We start from the raw sequence: 18,420 nt of genomic DNA on the forward strand, positions 1-18,420 counted from the left end.
CAGGATCTGAGGCAAGCTGTTCAGCCCTTCCTTGAGGATCTTGCTAGTACCAGGTGTGACCTAGAAGAACTTTATCTACTTGAAATCCAGCTGGTCAGGAAACAGGAATTTGAATTTTACCAGCAGAATGCTCTGTGCACAGATCTAAGACACTCCCCTCCCCCTTTCCTTTTATTCAGGGTAGTTAAACTTCTCTCTAAAGAAGCGAGAGGTCATGTTACATTGACAGTAGGCATGACGGGAAGGACTAATGGTCTGGGAGCTGGAAATGAGTTACTGTTTGTCAGCACTGGCCCACTGTGTTCCTGTAAGAATACTAATTTATTGACATTTCAGTTTAGCTCCCACTGAAATGGTAACCTTGACCTTTGTGCTCTAACTCAAAAATTCAGTCATAATTTGGACTTGCACCATTTTTAGCTTATTAAAACAAGTGTAATCAAAAAAAAAAAAAGCAGGAGGAGGGAAACGGCTCATACCCTACGACTTTAAACAGTGGCCTTTTTCGTAGAAACTATTTACATATCAACACTGTTGTATGCATCTTCAATATTAGTATCATTTAAGCAAGTAAATTTCAAAAGCAAGTGCCAAATACTTTTTTTTTTGTATTAGCAGTGCATAGAAAAGGGTCTTAGAGATCTATTACAACTAGATAGAAATCACGCCACCTATGTTTATGCACATAGGTGAGGTGCAGCAATTGTTTCAGAGAACTGTAGCAATTTCAACCTTTTTTCTTAGAGGTTCTTATTCTTTGGTTTTGAGTTTAAGGAGCATTATTTGAATGCATGCTTCTGATATCAGCTTTATATAATTTTGTTACCAGAGGTGTCTTAAGTAAAATGCAGCCCTACTTTTGTCTTAGTGAAATGCATAAAAGTTTGACAATTTAGAGGATTTGATATGTTCACTTGCAACAATGACTATTTCAACGCAACTTTTCTCTACACACAGAACAATAAATAGAAATGATGATTTAGTATGTGTCAGAAGATGTTCTTGGCTTTGGCAATAGCAGCCCAATAGAAAGGGACTTAATGATTAAATAACTTTGACTCAGTAGCTTGTGAATGGCAGTGTTTAAGAATGTAACCCCTCTTAACTTCTCTACACCATGGTACAGTATAATTCACTCAGCCTGAGAGGATAATGACAGCTTTATACAGGAACTCACTTCACACCTCCAAGTTTTCTTCTTATCTCAAAGATTACACAGTACATTAAAGCAATATTCTACATTAATCTCACCTCTGACATTTGGGCCGCATTACCCCACTGATGCAGGGTTATGTAGCTCACGCCTCAGACCCTATCAGGAAACTTGGCAGGGGCAGTTTGATAAGGACACCATACCTTACTGAACTCATTCTAAAAACATCAGCAAACCACTCTTCCGGTCATGCTTTTTAATGACCTTGCTCACTTCTGTCCCTCTTCTTTAGCTATTGCACATATGGGTAGTCCATGTTCCTGTAGCATCAGAAATGCTGTAAAGGGAGAGCTTTGAAGCATCCTATTTTCTGCAAAAAAAATATTAGTCCCTGAAGGGAATAAAATCTGTAGAAAGGCTTTAATCTTCTTTTGGAAACTTGAGATGATGTTAATTTTTAGATACTAAAATAATTGTTAAAAATAGGGTTTAAGTTTTTAATGGGACTGATCAGAATTTTAATTTTGTACTGGAATCAGTTAACAAACCAACCTTCATCACCAGTTATTTTATAGTGAAAATTCTGCCATAGGCAAGGTTATTGTATTGCAGCAGTTCAAGCAACCATTGTGGTACATTCAAATTCTCTTTTTGCTGATGTGATGAAGCTAGTGAAATAACACTCCCAAAATTGTCTATTATCCTGGCTTCCAAATAGCACTGGAATATGTATTTCAAGACAAGGAGAAATTAACTAAATCCTCAAATTAAACTGAGTTTGTTTCAAGAAGGCAGGGATTATTCTAAGGACTGTGCTGAAAGTTTGGAATTTTGCAAGTGTATCATCATCATAATTCTGTGATAGAGTGGTTCAGGAAGCCAGGTTACTGCTGAAGTGTTTATATGCCTTATCAAAATAAATATAAAATATTTAAAAATCATAATTTCAAAAAATGTCAAAGGACTGCTGATGGGGTTTTATCTTCTAATTTTATGCTTACTTAAATGAATTTTGGTTCACTATCCTGAAAACTTTTTGATTACCATATGCTTATTAAACAATGGTAGTGTCTATTGTAATGAAAATACAGACCAAAGTCAACTTGGCTGTTTTATTAAATACATAATTCTAAAAACCTTTAAAGAGAGAGCTCGGATAACGCACTGAGAGCACTTTCTTTACTGTACAACTTAAGAAACAAATGATAGCTCTGCTGCAAAACTAGACGACAGGTTCTTGAGCGATTCCTTTTCACACTTATTCAGTGATATTTTTAGGGACTACAGCTACAAGAGAGCCAGTGCTCTACTGCAGTCACTTTTCAAGTCAGCCCTGGCTAGCTTTACATTCATTTTATCTCCTTTCCTTTTTTTCTCTCATTATCTTTTTGCTTTCTTCTCTTCTCCTCTTATTTACAGGATTCCTTGGATCATAGATCTCAAATGTGTCTTCATCCTGCATGCTTGCATCTTTCACTTTTCTGCTTCTATCTTCAAATTGAAGTACATGGGACATCCTACAAAACAAATAAAACAGCTCAAATACAGTGAAAGAAAGAACTGAATGTTATGATTTGTAATTATGATATCCATAGAAAGATTTTAACATCAGGATTTCTTTTTGTGTAGAGCAGAAAAAGTTGACTTTTTTTTTCCTTAGTAGAGCCTAATATTACAGGGTAATCACTCTTCTGAAAAAACATTTTGAAAAATACAGCTAGAGTTTGTTCTACTGGGTTTTATTTCATGGAATTGAATTCTCTTGTCTTGCCTTTTTCTATTTTGTATATCTTCCCTAATGTACTGAATAATTTTCCCAGGAACAGGGAGTGCTTCTCAAGTTTTCCTATTAGTCACTTTGGACTTCCTTTCATGCCTATGGTTAGTTGCAAAAGGGGAGAAGAGCTTGCATGGAAAACTCCTAAAGTAGGTACGGAGAAGATCAAAAAGGGAAGGCTTCAAGTCCTTCTGTCCCTTAAATTAGTTCAGGTTCTGCTTTTTAATTCTTAGATAACAGACTGAACTGATGTTTTGTCCAAGCCAATGTTTTTCTGTTGTTTAGAAATCTTTACCATACTGATATTTCCCCATTTCAACAAATTCTCAATAGTCTGAAAACATCACCATAATCTGGAGTCAAAAGTAGCTTGTTTGCTGCACTCAGTGGCAGGAAAGCCAGAAGCTGATCAACTCTGGCCTTATTAGTAGGTGTCCCTGAGGTGGGAATTAATATGGAAGCTGTCAGAAAACTCCCAAGTTTTAGCCTAGACAAACAAAATCTTATAGAAAAAGTTCAATTATTTGCTCTACTTAAAGAAAAAGAGGTATGGGAGGAAAAAAAGAAAGAAAAAAAACCCCCCAGATGCTTACAAGTTTACCAACTGTAAACCTATTGATCTTTACTGACAATTTAGATACTTTTCTGTATCACTGGATGTGGTTTTATTTTAAGTACTTGAGCTTGGTTATAGGATTAACACTTTTCACTACAGCTGTTATATTTTAAATGAAAAACCCACTCAACTATTTAACAAGACTGTTGAATATACAGCAGTAGTAAAGCCGCTACTTATAAACCAGCGGCAGGAGAACAAGTATAAAATTCATATGTTCAATTAAAAAAAAAAAAATCTGGATTCAAGATTTTTCACCAAATACAAACATGTCTAGCAGAAAAGCCCACTTAAGTTTGAATTCTGTATCAATTAATTGCAAAAATTTCTTTGACTGACTTTAATGAGAGTAGTAAGACCTATACAGAACTGAATCTAAGCATATCAGTCTTTATAACATTAAATAATCCTACAGTTTTTGTGAAATAGAAAATCTGGGGAAAAAATTTTGTCGCAAGGAAAATATTGCTTTATCAGTCTCTAGCAATATCTAAAAGGTCCCAAATTAAACAGTTTTTTTCAAAGAGCTCAAGTGTAAATCTCTATATATAAAGAAGGCAAAAAAAGAACCAGCTCAGTTACTGTAGATTACAATATAGTACTATTAAAGAAATCTGATAAAATTGAAAGCTATAGACTGCACGGGATCCATTTGAATGCTTTGGAAAAATCTTAAAAACAATAATTGTGATTTTTTTTTTTAGCACAATCAATTCCTGACATGTGGGTTTTCATAAATCTCTTACTAAACAGAATTGAGAGCATGCCTGCATATATTACCATGTCCTATAAGAATATTTCTTAAGGTTGTTTCCAGTATATAAAATTTCAGTAGTTTATAATCCTGTACATGCTAGTAACACCAAAACTTACTTTCTTAGTCATATCTACAATTCAGAACAACATAATGTACCATCAGAGTGACTCATGACTGTGTACTTGTAGCTTAATTATGAAAACATTATTTCACAGTGGAGGGACTGAAGTAATTTTAGTTAACATGCTTTCTGCATTTGTCATATTCTTCTGAACTTAGTAGGGATGAGCACTTTTTTTTTTTTTTTTTTTAAAGAATGCATACCAAATCACACTAAACTAGAGACCCAAAGAGGTGTTGTTGTTCTTTGGTGAATGGTTTTACAGCGTGAATGTGAGTGTATCTAGAAGCATACTCATACTTATCCATTTCATCAACTTGCATCTTCAAAGAATGATATAACACACTTGCAGGCTACAACTAACAGGAATTAAAAATAAATACATCTCTAATTCTTCAATCAGACCATACAGCGTCCCAGCCAGTTTGGGAATCGGATGCAGTAGCTATATAGACTAAGCAAAGTTTACTCCTTTCCCAGAGCTGAAAGAAGTCACAGTCTCTGACTCCTATTCATAACTTTCCATTGAGGAGCTCCCAGCTGTGATTAAAAATAAGCCAACATTAAGAAAATTTTTGGTAATCCCAGAATGAAATTCAGAAGCAGAATCTCACAGGTAAAGCAATATAAACACAGACTGTAGTGAAGATTTCAAAAATATTTTCCTGATATAAACTTAAGCTTATTTTTGCAAGTCACACATCCTCATGGGGATACCCATTTTGTATTTATCTAAATGGTAAATCAGACTTCAGACTATTTTCAAAAAAATGCTTCAAATTATTTTCTTCTTTAAGGAACATGGGAAGTATCTAATAATTATTTCAATGTGAATTATTTGAATTTACAATAATTCTACTCAAGCTCCTCCAACAAAACCCTTCTCTTGCCCCACTAAACCTTTCACTTCTGCAAAAAATATGGGTTGCCTAAGAATTTTCCTGGTTCAGTTCATAGCTCTCTTCCCTCCCTCACACTGAGGGGTTCAGTGGAAGAGTGAAGCTGCCCAGCTGCCTGCCTGCAGTCCCGGTGCTGAAAGCTCTGACTTCATCTCCTGCAACCTGGTCTTCCAGAACCCACTGTGTAACTTGTGCTTATCACCAGCTCTTGACAGATCATTTTACACTAATGTGACACACAACTTTAAAATATACTTTTTTTTTTCAAAATTTAAAGGATAAAAGGTATCAGTTCTCCTATATGAGATTCTAGAAAAAAAAGTTTTGCAGCTTAGTATTTTTGCTCAAAATTAGTTTTGATAAAATAGCTTGCCAAATTGACAATTCTGGGCTCAAGTATCTAGGTGTGCAAATTATTGACTTTCTTTAGAAGAAAAAATAACCACAAAACTATTTGCTTAACCTTTTTAAATAACAGAGACGGCAATATGGCCAAGTCCATAGTGCTGCAAATCAGAACTAGCTATCTTAGCATGAATTTATTGCTGGAGAGGGCTCATTTGTACTCTGCCCAGACAATAATATCATATAGTGTAACTGTTGCTCTATACCATGTAATGGGAGAGCACCGGTACCACTGCACTGCCCTTCTTTCCTTCAGTGTTATTAAGGATCATTCAGCACTTGGCTGTCTTCTGTATTCCAGAAATTAAATGTTTTCATACATTTGACTGTGAAATACCTGAACTCATTTAAGATGGTTTCAGAGACAACATAGGGTTTCAAAGGTAGTCAGACACTCACCTGGCCTACTGATATGCTCAGAAGATGATTTTTGCAACACTGCAAGTGAGACTACTTCTCCACAGTTACTAGCAGAGTAGCTCTTAYACATCCTTAAACAGTGGCAACTAATACATTACCTTATTACCTTAGTGTTCAGTTTGACTGCTTTCTAGGAGGTAGCAAGTGGGAGAATGTTGGCTGCAACTGACCCTAAAAAAACCCCTTTAGTATACTAGAAATCATTTAAGAATTATTACAGTATGATTAAGCTCTGTGTCCAGTAGTCTAGCATAGGCAAAACCTAAGAAAATTAAGTTACTATACTTGCCAACTGTGTAGCAAAGAATGAACCCCACCTACACTACTCTCCAGGCAGACTCAACCAGTTGGTTCAGGAGACAGACTGTGTTCTTTTGAACTACTCTAGCGAGATGGTACTTGTAAGAAAAGATATGATATACAGTAATCCCGGTGGTTTTGCGATGTGTGAGCCATGCACTGGATCTGAACCATATGCCAGCTGCTGACAGGTTGCAGTCACGTTAAGTGTAGCATAAACAGAAGTCTAGTATCACAGCTGCTGTGGCCTTTCCAGAACTGCTCTTTGGGAGAAAGCAAAGCAGCAGTCAGTAAACAGAATCACTTTGAATCTCAACAAGAGCAAGGAAGCACTATAAATATTTTTGCACTAGTGATGAAGGTCTGATCTCCACGCAAAATGCACTGCATGAATCAGTGATTTTTATATAAACTGAAAAAAAGTGCAAAGCTGCATCGCTTAATTTCACACTTGCTTATCAAACCAACACAACTGCTGGCTGTTACCAGCCCACCTGCTACCCATTCAGCTGTCCTTGCAAAAGTTACTGTACGCGGCATGCCCTCTGGTGCCTCAGCCACTTCAGTGGAGAGCCCACAACATTACCTTACACTCACCTGTGTCAGCATTTTGAGCAGCTGAACTTTGCAGTAAATCATCAACAGGTGGGGACAAAAGTTATATTCTGCCAACTCCGCTGTGAGGGCAGTAGCTTTTGGCAGAGAGGCAGTAACTTCTTAAGCATTTTTAGCCAGGATTCACTTGGAGGTGCCTGCCTGACCGGGGCAGCTGATGATGCATCCTTGGTCTCTGTGAACAACAGGCACCGAGAACAAGTAATGCACAGCTTTTCATATTCCAAGTATTAGTGCTCCAGCTGAAGGTCTTTCTTTATGTTACTAAACACACACTGCTTAGAAAACAATACATCTAAATTCGTACCCAGAACTTTGGCAAAAATTACATACTGCTTCTAAAGTCAGATTAAATGAACTAAGCAAATAATTAGACTGCTTTAAAATTCCCACTACCAGAATTTTGAAAAATTTTGCTACATTTTATGAAGATTATTGGTTCTCTCCATCAGGATGTTTAAAATGGACAAAGTGGAAACAAGTATGTGTGGAAAGAAATTCAGTGCTTTCTCCTGTGTTGTACAGGCTGTCTAAAAAAGAAAAAAAAAAAGTGGTAGAAACCAATATGGATCATCACTACCAGTGCAACTGTTTTTGAGGTCAACACCACTTGCAGGTAATGTGCTACCTTCTTTTTCAGTTATGAACAATGCTCAATATACTTAAGTATACTAATCTCAATATACTTAAAAGAAAAATACTGAGAAGCACTCAATTACTACTGCTTTCGTTAAATTATATTCTATCTGCAACTTGCATCTTCCTGCAAATGCTGTGAACGGGTATGTTAAACTATAAACATCAACATAGGAAATGTTACAATATTTTCCTCCCTTCTCCCTCATGATACATAGGTGGTAGATAGAAATGTAGCTTGTGAGCAGATGAAAAAACAGATGAGTGAATCTACAGATCAAAGCAAATGAGGTCTCTCTCCCAAGGAAAAAAATGTTAGCTGTTCTGGAAGAATGAACTCACTGGCACTCCTTTCACTTCCAGCAGTGTAGTGGGTGGCACAGGAAGAGGAGAGACAGATGAGAAACAGAGACCAAAAAGAAAAATAAATGGAGGAAGGTAAAGAATAAAAAAGATAGGAATGAGAAAAAAAACAGAGAAAAAGAGACTGACCAAAATGCAAATAAAATGAAGAAAATCTGAAACAACAAAAGCAAGCAAAAATTTTAAATTGAGGCAAGAGAACAAGAGTAAGAATACAACAAAAAAGAATGCCAAACCCATAAAACAATGAGAATCTTAAAGGAAGAAATAAGTTAATAAAATCCAATCTGGTTTCCGCTGTTCTTCAGAATTGAGATGCTACAACCAAGACGAGCCTCTTGGCTCAGGCTGCCTTCACCACTCCTTCCATAACAGCATCCAACAGTTTTACAAATAATTGTTTAAGCACAAACAATATGGAAATATGTTTATGTGTCTGTGAACAACAGCCACAAAGAACAACCACCATTAAGTGGTTTGTGCAATACAACTCTTGCAGGAAAGTTCCTACATCGTTTTCTCTCTGTCCTATTTCACCATTCAGCTTCGTTTTTATTTTAGTTTAACATAACCCATCATCCCTGTTTCCACACAAAGCAATCCTGAAAAGCAAACTTGTCTCTCTTGTACAGGTCATGAAAAGGCAAAAAGTTGTTTTCCCATGTACTCAAAAGAGCTTCTGATTCTGATATTAATGAGGGTTGCCTGGATTGCATGGGTGCTGCTACAGAGAAAGTTTCAAACCTGGATTCATCTGTTCTATTCTCAACGTTTCAAGCCACTGCTATCACAAGAAGATATGTACAGGAGACAGGCTTTCACTAGTATGTTTTGCCTCTCAGAAATCTGTTAATATCTGAGCTATACCAAATTACCTATAAAACCCCCACTCTCCTGTAGCACTTGATACTTAAAATCTTCCACTGTATCACAAACTGTTCAAGAAGTCCAGGCCTAGTTTGCCAAACCTGATGTGATTTCGTTTAAGCAAAGTTTTATAATGTCTCCTAATAATAATCTACAGTTATCATGATTCTGCTACGATTGCTGGTGCTAACAGACTTCTCTCTCTCCTCCTTGTTTTGCTGCTTGTTTCCACCAGTCCACGGTCCTTTGTTCCTCTTTCCCCAGCTCTTTTTCCTAATAATTGGACTGYTTTTCCCTCCAGCTCTTTGCGCTTTCACAAAACATTTATTTTTCAAATTTATCAGCTTGCTATTTGAGAAAAGGAAACAAGATTTGCTACTCAGGTGTAGCCAAATTCCAATTATTAGTCATTCTATGAAAGTTATTAATATAAAAAATAATTGGTGAGAAGAGTATTGAGAAAACTATTGCTATGTATACAAATTTTAGTCATATTGAAGTCAACTTCACAAGTATTTAATTCTACATCAAGATAATATCTGTTTCAATCAATTAGCATTAGTTTATGAATATGGTATGCAGCACAGATTTTAGACTGAAATTTAAGAATCAATATAATACTCCTTTTTCACTGTTGCTATAAATACCACTTATAACCCACTTCACCCCCTGCAAAAATATAAACACTCCTGCAAGTTCATTTCATTTCTGCAAGACCTGAAAGCTGTATTTTCAAAATTTTGGATCAATGGATTACTAGTAGTCTACAACATTTCAGTATTCAGATGGTAAGAACAATTAACATGTAATTGCTGCTACTGCACAGAGACCACCTCAATTCTAAGTAAGAAAAACAGATAAAAATATAATTTAAAAATGTTCTATAAAGTCAGACTGTAGACTTCCATTAACCTTGACTAGCCCTTTGAAGCTGTATTACAAATATTGGAGAATGAAGAAATTGGCTTCACTCTTCAGAATATCCAAGAATCTGTGAGTCCAAAGTCCAAAAATGAATTGTATGCATTTTTTCTTGGCCTTTTTCTAGGCCTACAGCATAAAATGATCAGAACAGAACATTTGCAGATATTTCTAACATGATACTTTCTTGAAATATTTTATTCAAATGCCATATTCTCAGTTTTACTCCAAAATATTTGCTATAAAAATAATAAAAGAGGAATAGTTTCAGGAAGTATGGGATACCCAGGTTACAAAAACAACAAGCACGTCAGTGTTTGCAAAGCTAACAACAAAGTAAGCTTTCCTTAATAAAGAGTAGTGCAACAGAGCATCCTTTTCTTCCATTGCTTAACATGTTGCTAAGCATTTTTTTCTCTTAAAAAGATTTAATTGAAAGTAACCTTCTAAGGGAAAATCAATTTAACTACAAAAAAGATCATCCAACTCAAAATATAATTATTGGGGGAAGGTGTTACTGGTTTTGTTATAGTATCAGAATCAGAAATATGTTATACCATGATGTCTATGCTTTTCACAGCAATTAAATATTTTTCTACACAAAATTCAGTTATCCTACTTCTACGTTCTTCCTGTTCAGTAACAGTTCACATAAACAGTATATTTACAGTATAATCTTATCCTCTTCACAAAAATATGTTAGTTTCATGAAAGAAGCTGGGTGCTTTAAATAGACAACTCTTCCTGGTAGAGTAGGTTAGTATGGAATAGTGTAATGCAAACTCCAGATGTTGTTCCAGACAGTTACCAGCAGAGAAAAATTTTACACGGCAGTTACTATAAGAACATGGGACCTGCCATACCGGAACAGACCAGTGAGCCATCTCGTCTAGCATGCTGTTGCTGGCAGTAGCTCGTACAATATCTGATACTCCAGAAGGCAGCAAATTGCCTCCCCAAGCTAACACAAACAGGCCGCTTTATCACCAGGGCACAGAGCGGGAACTGTGGGCAGGGAGACGAGAGGGATGCCAACCAAAGGCTACTGGGATTTTGACAACTAAACATTCAATATTTTTTGGACACCCTCCCTTCTCTTTTCTCCTTCCCTCTCCCCATTCTGAATGCATCATTGAATGAGATGACGTCAGGGTGCTAAAAAAATGTGTGCAGATACAGAGGAAGCTTAAGCTAGCAATTAAAGATTTAGAAGATTAGTTCTTTATCCTTCACTAGGTTGGCTGGCAATAAAAAAAACAAGGTTTCCAGACAATAAATGAAACACTAGACATCCCTTGAGTAAAGCACAGATCATCTCTGAATTTAAGTCAAACAGTAGTCGAAGGTCCAGACGTCTAGTCCAAATAAACTTAGACATGGAGGAATTAACAAAAAATAAACAAAAAACACACCCCACGTGCCCTGAGTTTCTCCATCATGTAAAACATTGCTAGAGGCAGTAAATATATATACAAATCTCCCTCCGTTCCTAAATCTCCCTCTGCCCTCTCTCACAGAAGAACAATTTTGGTAATTTTGCCTGTTCAGCAGTGGGCTAGCAGCTACGTATTAAGGTTTGACCATATTCTAGCAGGGGGGGGTGCAGGGAGGGTGAAGGTGGAGAGAAAAAAGGGGAAAAAAAAAGACTTACAAAGGATTTTTTTCCTTCTTCCTTTAAATGCTAGTGGCAGTACTAAGACCCACACAAACACTTTTTTGCCAAACAGAAAAGAAACCCCCCTTTCCAATGTGTTTCTAATACAGACCTCTGGTATTCATTTATTCTTTTAAAGGGTTCTGTAACAATCAAGTAAGTGTTTTGTCAACTTTTTTTAATGTAGTTGGGTAAATCAATGGCCTTAGCAGGAGAGAACTAATATAGAGCCAGTTTTTCCAGATCAGTGGAGGAACGTTGGCTCAAATCTCGGTGGGAGGAGGGGAGCAAACATGGCTTTAATCCATCTTTGTGCCTCACTGGCATAAATTACAGCAGCACTTTTTCTTTCATTCCCCAAGCTAGCATCAGCCTGTGAAAAAGACTGCTGCTTAGTCTGCAAGAGCTTACTGTGTTTGTCACAGTTGGGCTTCTGCGACTGAGTACGCAGAGATCCTAGTGTTAACCTTGAAGAAGCCGTATTTCATAATCATCAGTCTAAGGTATTATGGCACTGAAAGAGACTGCATTTTAGAAAACATGTATAAAGATTGCTAGCTTTATAAAAGAAATAAACCCAGTATTTTAGGTGTTTATCCAGAAGAATCTCACACTGCAAAGTTTAATAGCAGATGCTATGCTAAATAAGAAATCCTGAAAATAAAAAGTGGAGGACATAAACAAATTTGCACAGAGTAAATATTTACAGTGCGCATCACTGATTTAGTTCTTAATATAAATGTAATACAAAAAATGTGTGGCAGACTTCAACATTTTCCTGATTTTGGAATTGCTATTTTAATTAAAGTAATAATAATAGTAATAGTAATAATAATAATAATAATAATAATAATTCTAACCTACTCTCTAGAGCAGGCATTTGAAAGGTAGCACCTCAAAACTTTTAAACCCACATCTCTCCATCTCAGCCACAAAACCTTCACTAGGAGAGCACAAAATAAACTATTGCATTCCCACCAAATTTCTCACTGAAATCAATGCTAAATATTTTAAGAGAAATTGTCCTTGTACTATCAATAAAAATATTTTTAAAGGTGGCAAAGGACATAACTACTGACACTGGATAGAGAACACTTTTACTGAATGCACAGATTTACTTTTTATTTGTTCTGGAATAAAATATAACAGTTTCTACTGTTGCAGTGAAATAGCAATGAATCTCCTGGTAAAAAGGACTTAGCATTAGCACCCAACATCATTGTCAGAATATTTAACTGACCTCAGTGGGGGTTTTGCAAAATTCAGAACCGGGAGCAGATTATGGGTTTTGAAATATATAAACCAGGCTGCACTTTAAACTGTTAGCACTGAACTTCAGTGAGGTTTTCGCTCACAGAAGGAACAAGTTAATGAAACAGATCCAGTCCCTTTATTTTTGGCTACCATCGGATCATCAGATCTATGCATAACATCACTGAGCAAATCAAAATATCATTTTGTGACACAGAAGGAGATATCTTTAAAAGATTTTTCTTTTTTTTCTTTTCTTTTCTTTCCTTTTTTTTTTTTTTAAGAGCCACAACATTTTGAACAGTTCCACTAAATTCCCATTTCTGTTTTTACTCTTTGCTATCTTAAATGAGAGGTTAGTCACAAATTACAAAGATGGCAATAGTCACGCCAACATTAGTAATTTCACAACATGCATATGAAACAGTCAATTAAGCAAGATACAAAATGCCTTTTTGCTTGGGAAGGAAGACCTTTACTTCTATAAAATTTTCACAATATCCTTTTGACTGTCAATTTAAAGGTACTTTCAGGCATTGGCTTATTCACTTTGATTAAAAAACAAACAAAAATCCAATAAAATCCTATTTTTCCTATCCCTCAAATATTAATCTACATGTAGATTAATCAAAACTCAGACTCAAAGGTAACCAACCATAACAGAATTTTCAGCTGCAAAACCCAAGCCACCTCATTCCAAGTTTCCATTTCACTTTCTTGTCCCATAGCACATCTGAAAGCTGAATGGATTTATGTTATTTCATATCAAAGGAAAGAGCAAGTTTCAGAGTCTGGACATCCTTCCTGAGAAGACTTAACTGACCATCTCATTTACACTTGTGAGTGGTTGTGACTGAATGTCCTGATTAGTTACAGCTATGACAGTGTTCTAGGGGGAAGAAAAAAGCTGATCTCCCTGAAAGATTAAGAAGCTTTGTAGTTCACATCAACAGCTTTGATTTCACCCAGGAAACACTGCAACGCTTCAGCTATAAAGCACTGGTATCGTGAGTTATTAATGAAATGAAGTACGTAGCGTGCTGGCGTGACTCACAGTCAAATTCTAAATGGACGTAGAGTGCATTGCTGAGAGCAGCCACAGGCACCAGAAATGAGCTCTGAATTCAGAAGAAGAAACCATAAACTGGTATAGAGGTGCAGAATGAAGAAAAACATTACAGGTCTCCACTGTAATACAGTATCTAAAATCAACCTGAGATCTGCCTACTGCCCTGAATTGTGAACTGACGGGATTAATAATAGATAAAAACCCTCTATTGAGGGAAACTGATCTTCCATCAAAACCAAACTGAAGGAGCAACAATAATGGAAAACCACATTTATCAGGGCTCAGATTACCATAACTGAAACAGGTTTCAAGCAAGAATGGAATATTGCAATGTTTAGCATATACCAATACCTTTTGGTGATCTTTCAGTGTTTGCCTAGCTATTACGTACTTCAGCAGATAACTTAATTTGTTTAGAAAAAGTTGAATGGATGGATCTTTTCAATCAATCTACAAAATAAATTGTTGCGATTGTCTAGCCTATGTGGCTTTCAAGTAATATAAGGTATCTTAAGCTTGGTTGGTTTAGTTTGTGATATGTTTTTTTTTTAGTGGTATGGTGCACTGCTCCTCATGAGTTGTGGGTAAGTTAATCATGACAATTAAGCTTTAAATTCCAGAATGGTACCAGGCTTGGTCTGAAAACATCTTATGAATTTTATGTGTGAGAATGCATAATGAGGAGCCTTCATAGAAATATGTTAAGAGAGTTTGGCAAACAGTGAACTTTAAGGAAGGAAAATGATGGGGGGGAGTCTCCACAAAAAATTCTGTCAGCTCTAAAAGTGCCAAGACTATAAAACTTCTCACAGAGACAGAAATACTGAAGTATGTCAATAGATCAAAGAAGTTTGAGGCAGCCTCTGTTTGGTTTCAAAGATCAGATAGAGAGGAATTGAAGACATCCCAGAATTTTGGCTAAGGTTATGACAGGTGGATTTTCATAGCAGAGAATACGTAACTTCCAGAGAGACCAATATTCCTTCTGGAAAACAGTAGGTATCAGATTTCTTATGTTTTGTAAGGATGTAAGGCTTGTGAAAATTACCTGGAGTGCCTTATTTAAGGAGTATATACCTGTAGTTTAATGTCAAACTAAAAAAATAAATTTGGTAGGGTTGTTTTAGTTGAGACTTACTGGAGAAGAATACTCTTACAAAACATACATGGAAAAATGAAGTTTTGTAAAGAAGGTTTTTGAAAAAAATTCACATGATTTTGGCAAACTGGAGGAGTAATATGAAAAATAGGATACAGTTCATAAAGTGCAAGGACTGAATTTCAATAAGAAAAAATCAACAGCAAGACAGGACAGAGACAGGTTAGGCAAACTTTCAGCAGAAAAAAAGATTTGGGGCTTTAGAAGGGACTGGAAACTGAGAATGGAAGAAACAATGACAAATGAAGTAATCCTCCCACTCAACACTGACAGAGTCTTAGCTGAGTGCTATATCTAGTCTTGGATTTCACGCTTTGAAAGAGAGATGAACCAAAAGAGAGATAATCCACTCAGAGAAACCTCAGGAAGAACAATCACAAATCAAGAAAGATGATGAAAGATTTTCTGAACCTCTGAGAAAAGACTGAAAAGCTTTTTTTTTTTTTTTTGTCCAACTGAAAGAAATGCTCTTATGATTATTTTCAAATGTGTTAAAAGGCAGCCTCAAAAAGAGACAGTGAACTGTTTTCCAAAACCCAGTGTGGATTGGATGGAAAATATTTGGTCTCATATCATAAGTGAGACTAGATTTACACATAAATATTCCATACCAGCAGGAATAGCTAAACACTAGAATAAATTGCCTGGGGAATTTCCATCACTGGACTTCAGGAGCAAATTAGACAAACATTAGGATAACTGCAGACCCAAATGATCCTTTGGGTTATGGAGAAGAATTATATTACCCTTGGAGGACCCTTCAGGTCCCTTTCAGCTGTGATTCTGTGATTAATCAATATTCTGGTGGCTTCAGGAATGAAAGCACAAATCAACTGATCAGCAGCAATATTTGATAGCAAGAATAAAGAGGCATTTCTTCGAGAATGTATTACCTGGGAAAATGATTCACTTCTCAGCAACAGAAGATCTAATCCTCTCCTCCTTGGAACCAGATCATAGAAAGTACAGTGACTCATCCTTGTTACATTGTTTAACTCATACTCATTTTTCACAAGAGGAATGACAAGCTGGAGTCCTAAAGGAAGCCCAGAGCTGAGAGTCTAATAGCCCAAACCAACTACCTTCCTGTTTGGGATTAGACATCACTGCCTGCCAACGCAGTACCTTTGTTACATTCCTGTAAATTAGTGACAATGATAAGAATACATAGATGACATTATGAATATTCTAGTATTTCATTTGGGTAAACAGTCATACTGGGAAGGGAATATGGTTTATTATATCTATTTTTTAATTGGAGAATTACTTGATCAGAGGGTGTTTCAGAGTACTAAGTATCATTCTTATCCCATTTAAAGAGGAAGGTTTTGCAGTGATTGCCTAAAGAACTCAGTCTTTGAACATACTTGCAGCCATCTGAAAATTTTCCTCGTAGCTGGATTCTCTCTGTTGAAGCTGTTTTATGTCCTGTTCACAGGATCTGCATCATCAGTTTCCTCTGCTGTGCACTGCACAGCCTCAGTGAAACAGAAGAAAAAAGTCACTCATCTGACTTTCCTATATGGACTGTAAACAAGTAAATAGCACCTAACAACCAAACAGTACTGAAGACATCTGCCAAACTCTACAAGACACCTAAGCAATGGTTCTCAGCACCGAACCATCAGAACAATAATAGCAGTCTCAATCAAGAGCTCTGGTGTGCACCTGGAACAACCAGGGTCCATTCTGAGGTACTTAGGTATCGTGAAAGTTCACGCCTACTTGTTTGTAGACATTTTTATTTATGAATACCCTTTCTGACAGTACATACCATATTTCTGTGTGTGTTAGAAGTATTTCAAATTTCATGCCTTCAGTTAAGTACCCATTTACAAAATTTGGGATACTTCTGTTTTTTATAGGGGAAACTGGATTTTGATTGCTGCAGACAGATACATATAAACATTGTCACAGAGCAGCAGAGTATGCAATAGAATGTCTCAGCAAAGATTCTGGTATTTCATGTTAAAACTTTATATTACGTATTTCCCTTCAGATCTCTTCACAACACTTCCTCAGTTGCTTTGTTAGACAGTAAAATATGGTAATAATTATCAAGCACCATACACGCTGTTTACAATAGAGTCATATTTCTTTCTTCTTTTTTTGCATAAAAAGTAAAATGTTGCTGAAAAGTGCCCAAATGTCTGCTATGCTCCATGCCAGTACAGCAGCTCAGCCAAATATGCAGAGAAAAGTTTGCCAAATAAAAGAAAACATAACAAATTGGTAATGGTTTCTATCTTGACAGAAAATGAAAATTATACCTCAATGTGTGGTCACTCATGTGGACACATAAAAATGTCTTAGAAGCAATCATTTTACCTCAGATAACACACCCTCACAGCAGAGCAAAGCATACTGGCTGGCTTTCACTTCCCATAAAAACAGCAACCATGACCTACAAAATGGTCTGGAAGAATCACATAATTTGTGTGTATCATACATGCATAAGCCATGCACTAATAGTATTTACTATAAACCATATAAATTAGAATTATTGTCTTTTGAGGAGTGGATTGGAATTAAGATTCAAAGAATTTTTAATGTGAACTTGCAATAGTTATCTCAAACCATCCAATCCAAGACATGAAAAGAAGAGCTTAAAGAAAATGTAAGCCCTTATCCCAAAATAGGAAATTTGATTTAACTCTCCAAACCATTCTAACAGTCACTAACAGCTTTTAGAAGACTTACTTGTTTTGTTAATGTTGTGTTTATATCCAATTTGCGTAATACGTACATTTTACAAGTTATTTAGTTTCAACGTAAACTCTTTAAAGAGGCACCAAGACTCATTTGTCTGTAAATTTAACATGTACATCTACTACTCTGTAAAACTAATAATATGATAATGTTAATTGTTAGGCTCTCATATTATTGTAAGTTTTCAATTTAGTGCAATTTTGATTCTAATGTTATTTTCTGAACAAAAATACAAGCAACTCTATAATTTGAAATGGAAACACTCTTCCCTCAGTACAAGCTACATGCAGGGAAAAGAACTACTGCCATCAATTAGATGTCAATAGGTATTAAAGGAACAGCAGAGATGATGACTAAACCCTATAAAAGTCCTTCAAACACTGGTTATATTACTGTGACAAGAAAATATCTGACACAAAGAGCAGTCCTTCAGGTGTTCAGAGATATGGAAAGGCTGTATACTTCTTGGAGGACTTTAAAAGCACATCTGTACCTTAGAATGACCTCAATGTACCAGTGAAACCAGAAGACTTCATAATTTATGCTACATGTTATCCCACGTTCTCAAAAAGCTGCATCATGCCTGAGATAGGAAAAGACACAATGAAAGAAGACTATGTGGCTTAAAGAAGCAGCTGAACAGATGGTGACAAAAGAAAAGTTAAAACAGCAATGAATTATTAATAAGAGTTATCCTGAAAGGGGCAAGATTTAGGAAACTATTTTCT

General features: G+C 36.1%; 1 protein-coding gene across 3 annotated transcripts in view; it reads right to left on the reverse strand.

Moving 5' to 3' along the window:
• Positions 1–2,251: 2,251 nt before the first annotated feature.
• The window catches only part of CWC27 (CWC27 spliceosome associated protein homolog), a 114,494-nt gene continuing 98,325 nt past the window's right edge, over positions 2,252–18,420 (reverse strand). The window contains exons 14-15 of one of the 3 annotated variants that reach the window (XR_003252001.1): positions 7,046–7,238; positions 2,585–2,670 (exon numbers count right to left, since the gene is read on the reverse strand). Coding sequence is in view for 2 of the 3 variants with exons in the window: in XM_026056442.1 (XP_025912227.1) it covers positions 2,508–2,670 (163 nt within the window). In the remaining variant the exon portion in view is untranslated. Of the gene's footprint in view, positions 2,671–7,045; positions 7,239–15,487; positions 18,276–18,420 lie in introns of those variants that run through there. The other 2 variants (XM_026056442.1, XM_026056443.1) reach the window with 2 other exon arrangements.

The sequence above is a fragment of the Apteryx rowi genome, unplaced genomic scaffold (genome assembly GCF_003343035.1).
Source record: "Apteryx rowi isolate R43461 unplaced genomic scaffold, aptRow1 scaffold_131, whole genome shotgun sequence".
NCBI lineage: Eukaryota > Metazoa > Chordata > Aves > Apterygiformes > Apterygidae > Apteryx > Apteryx rowi.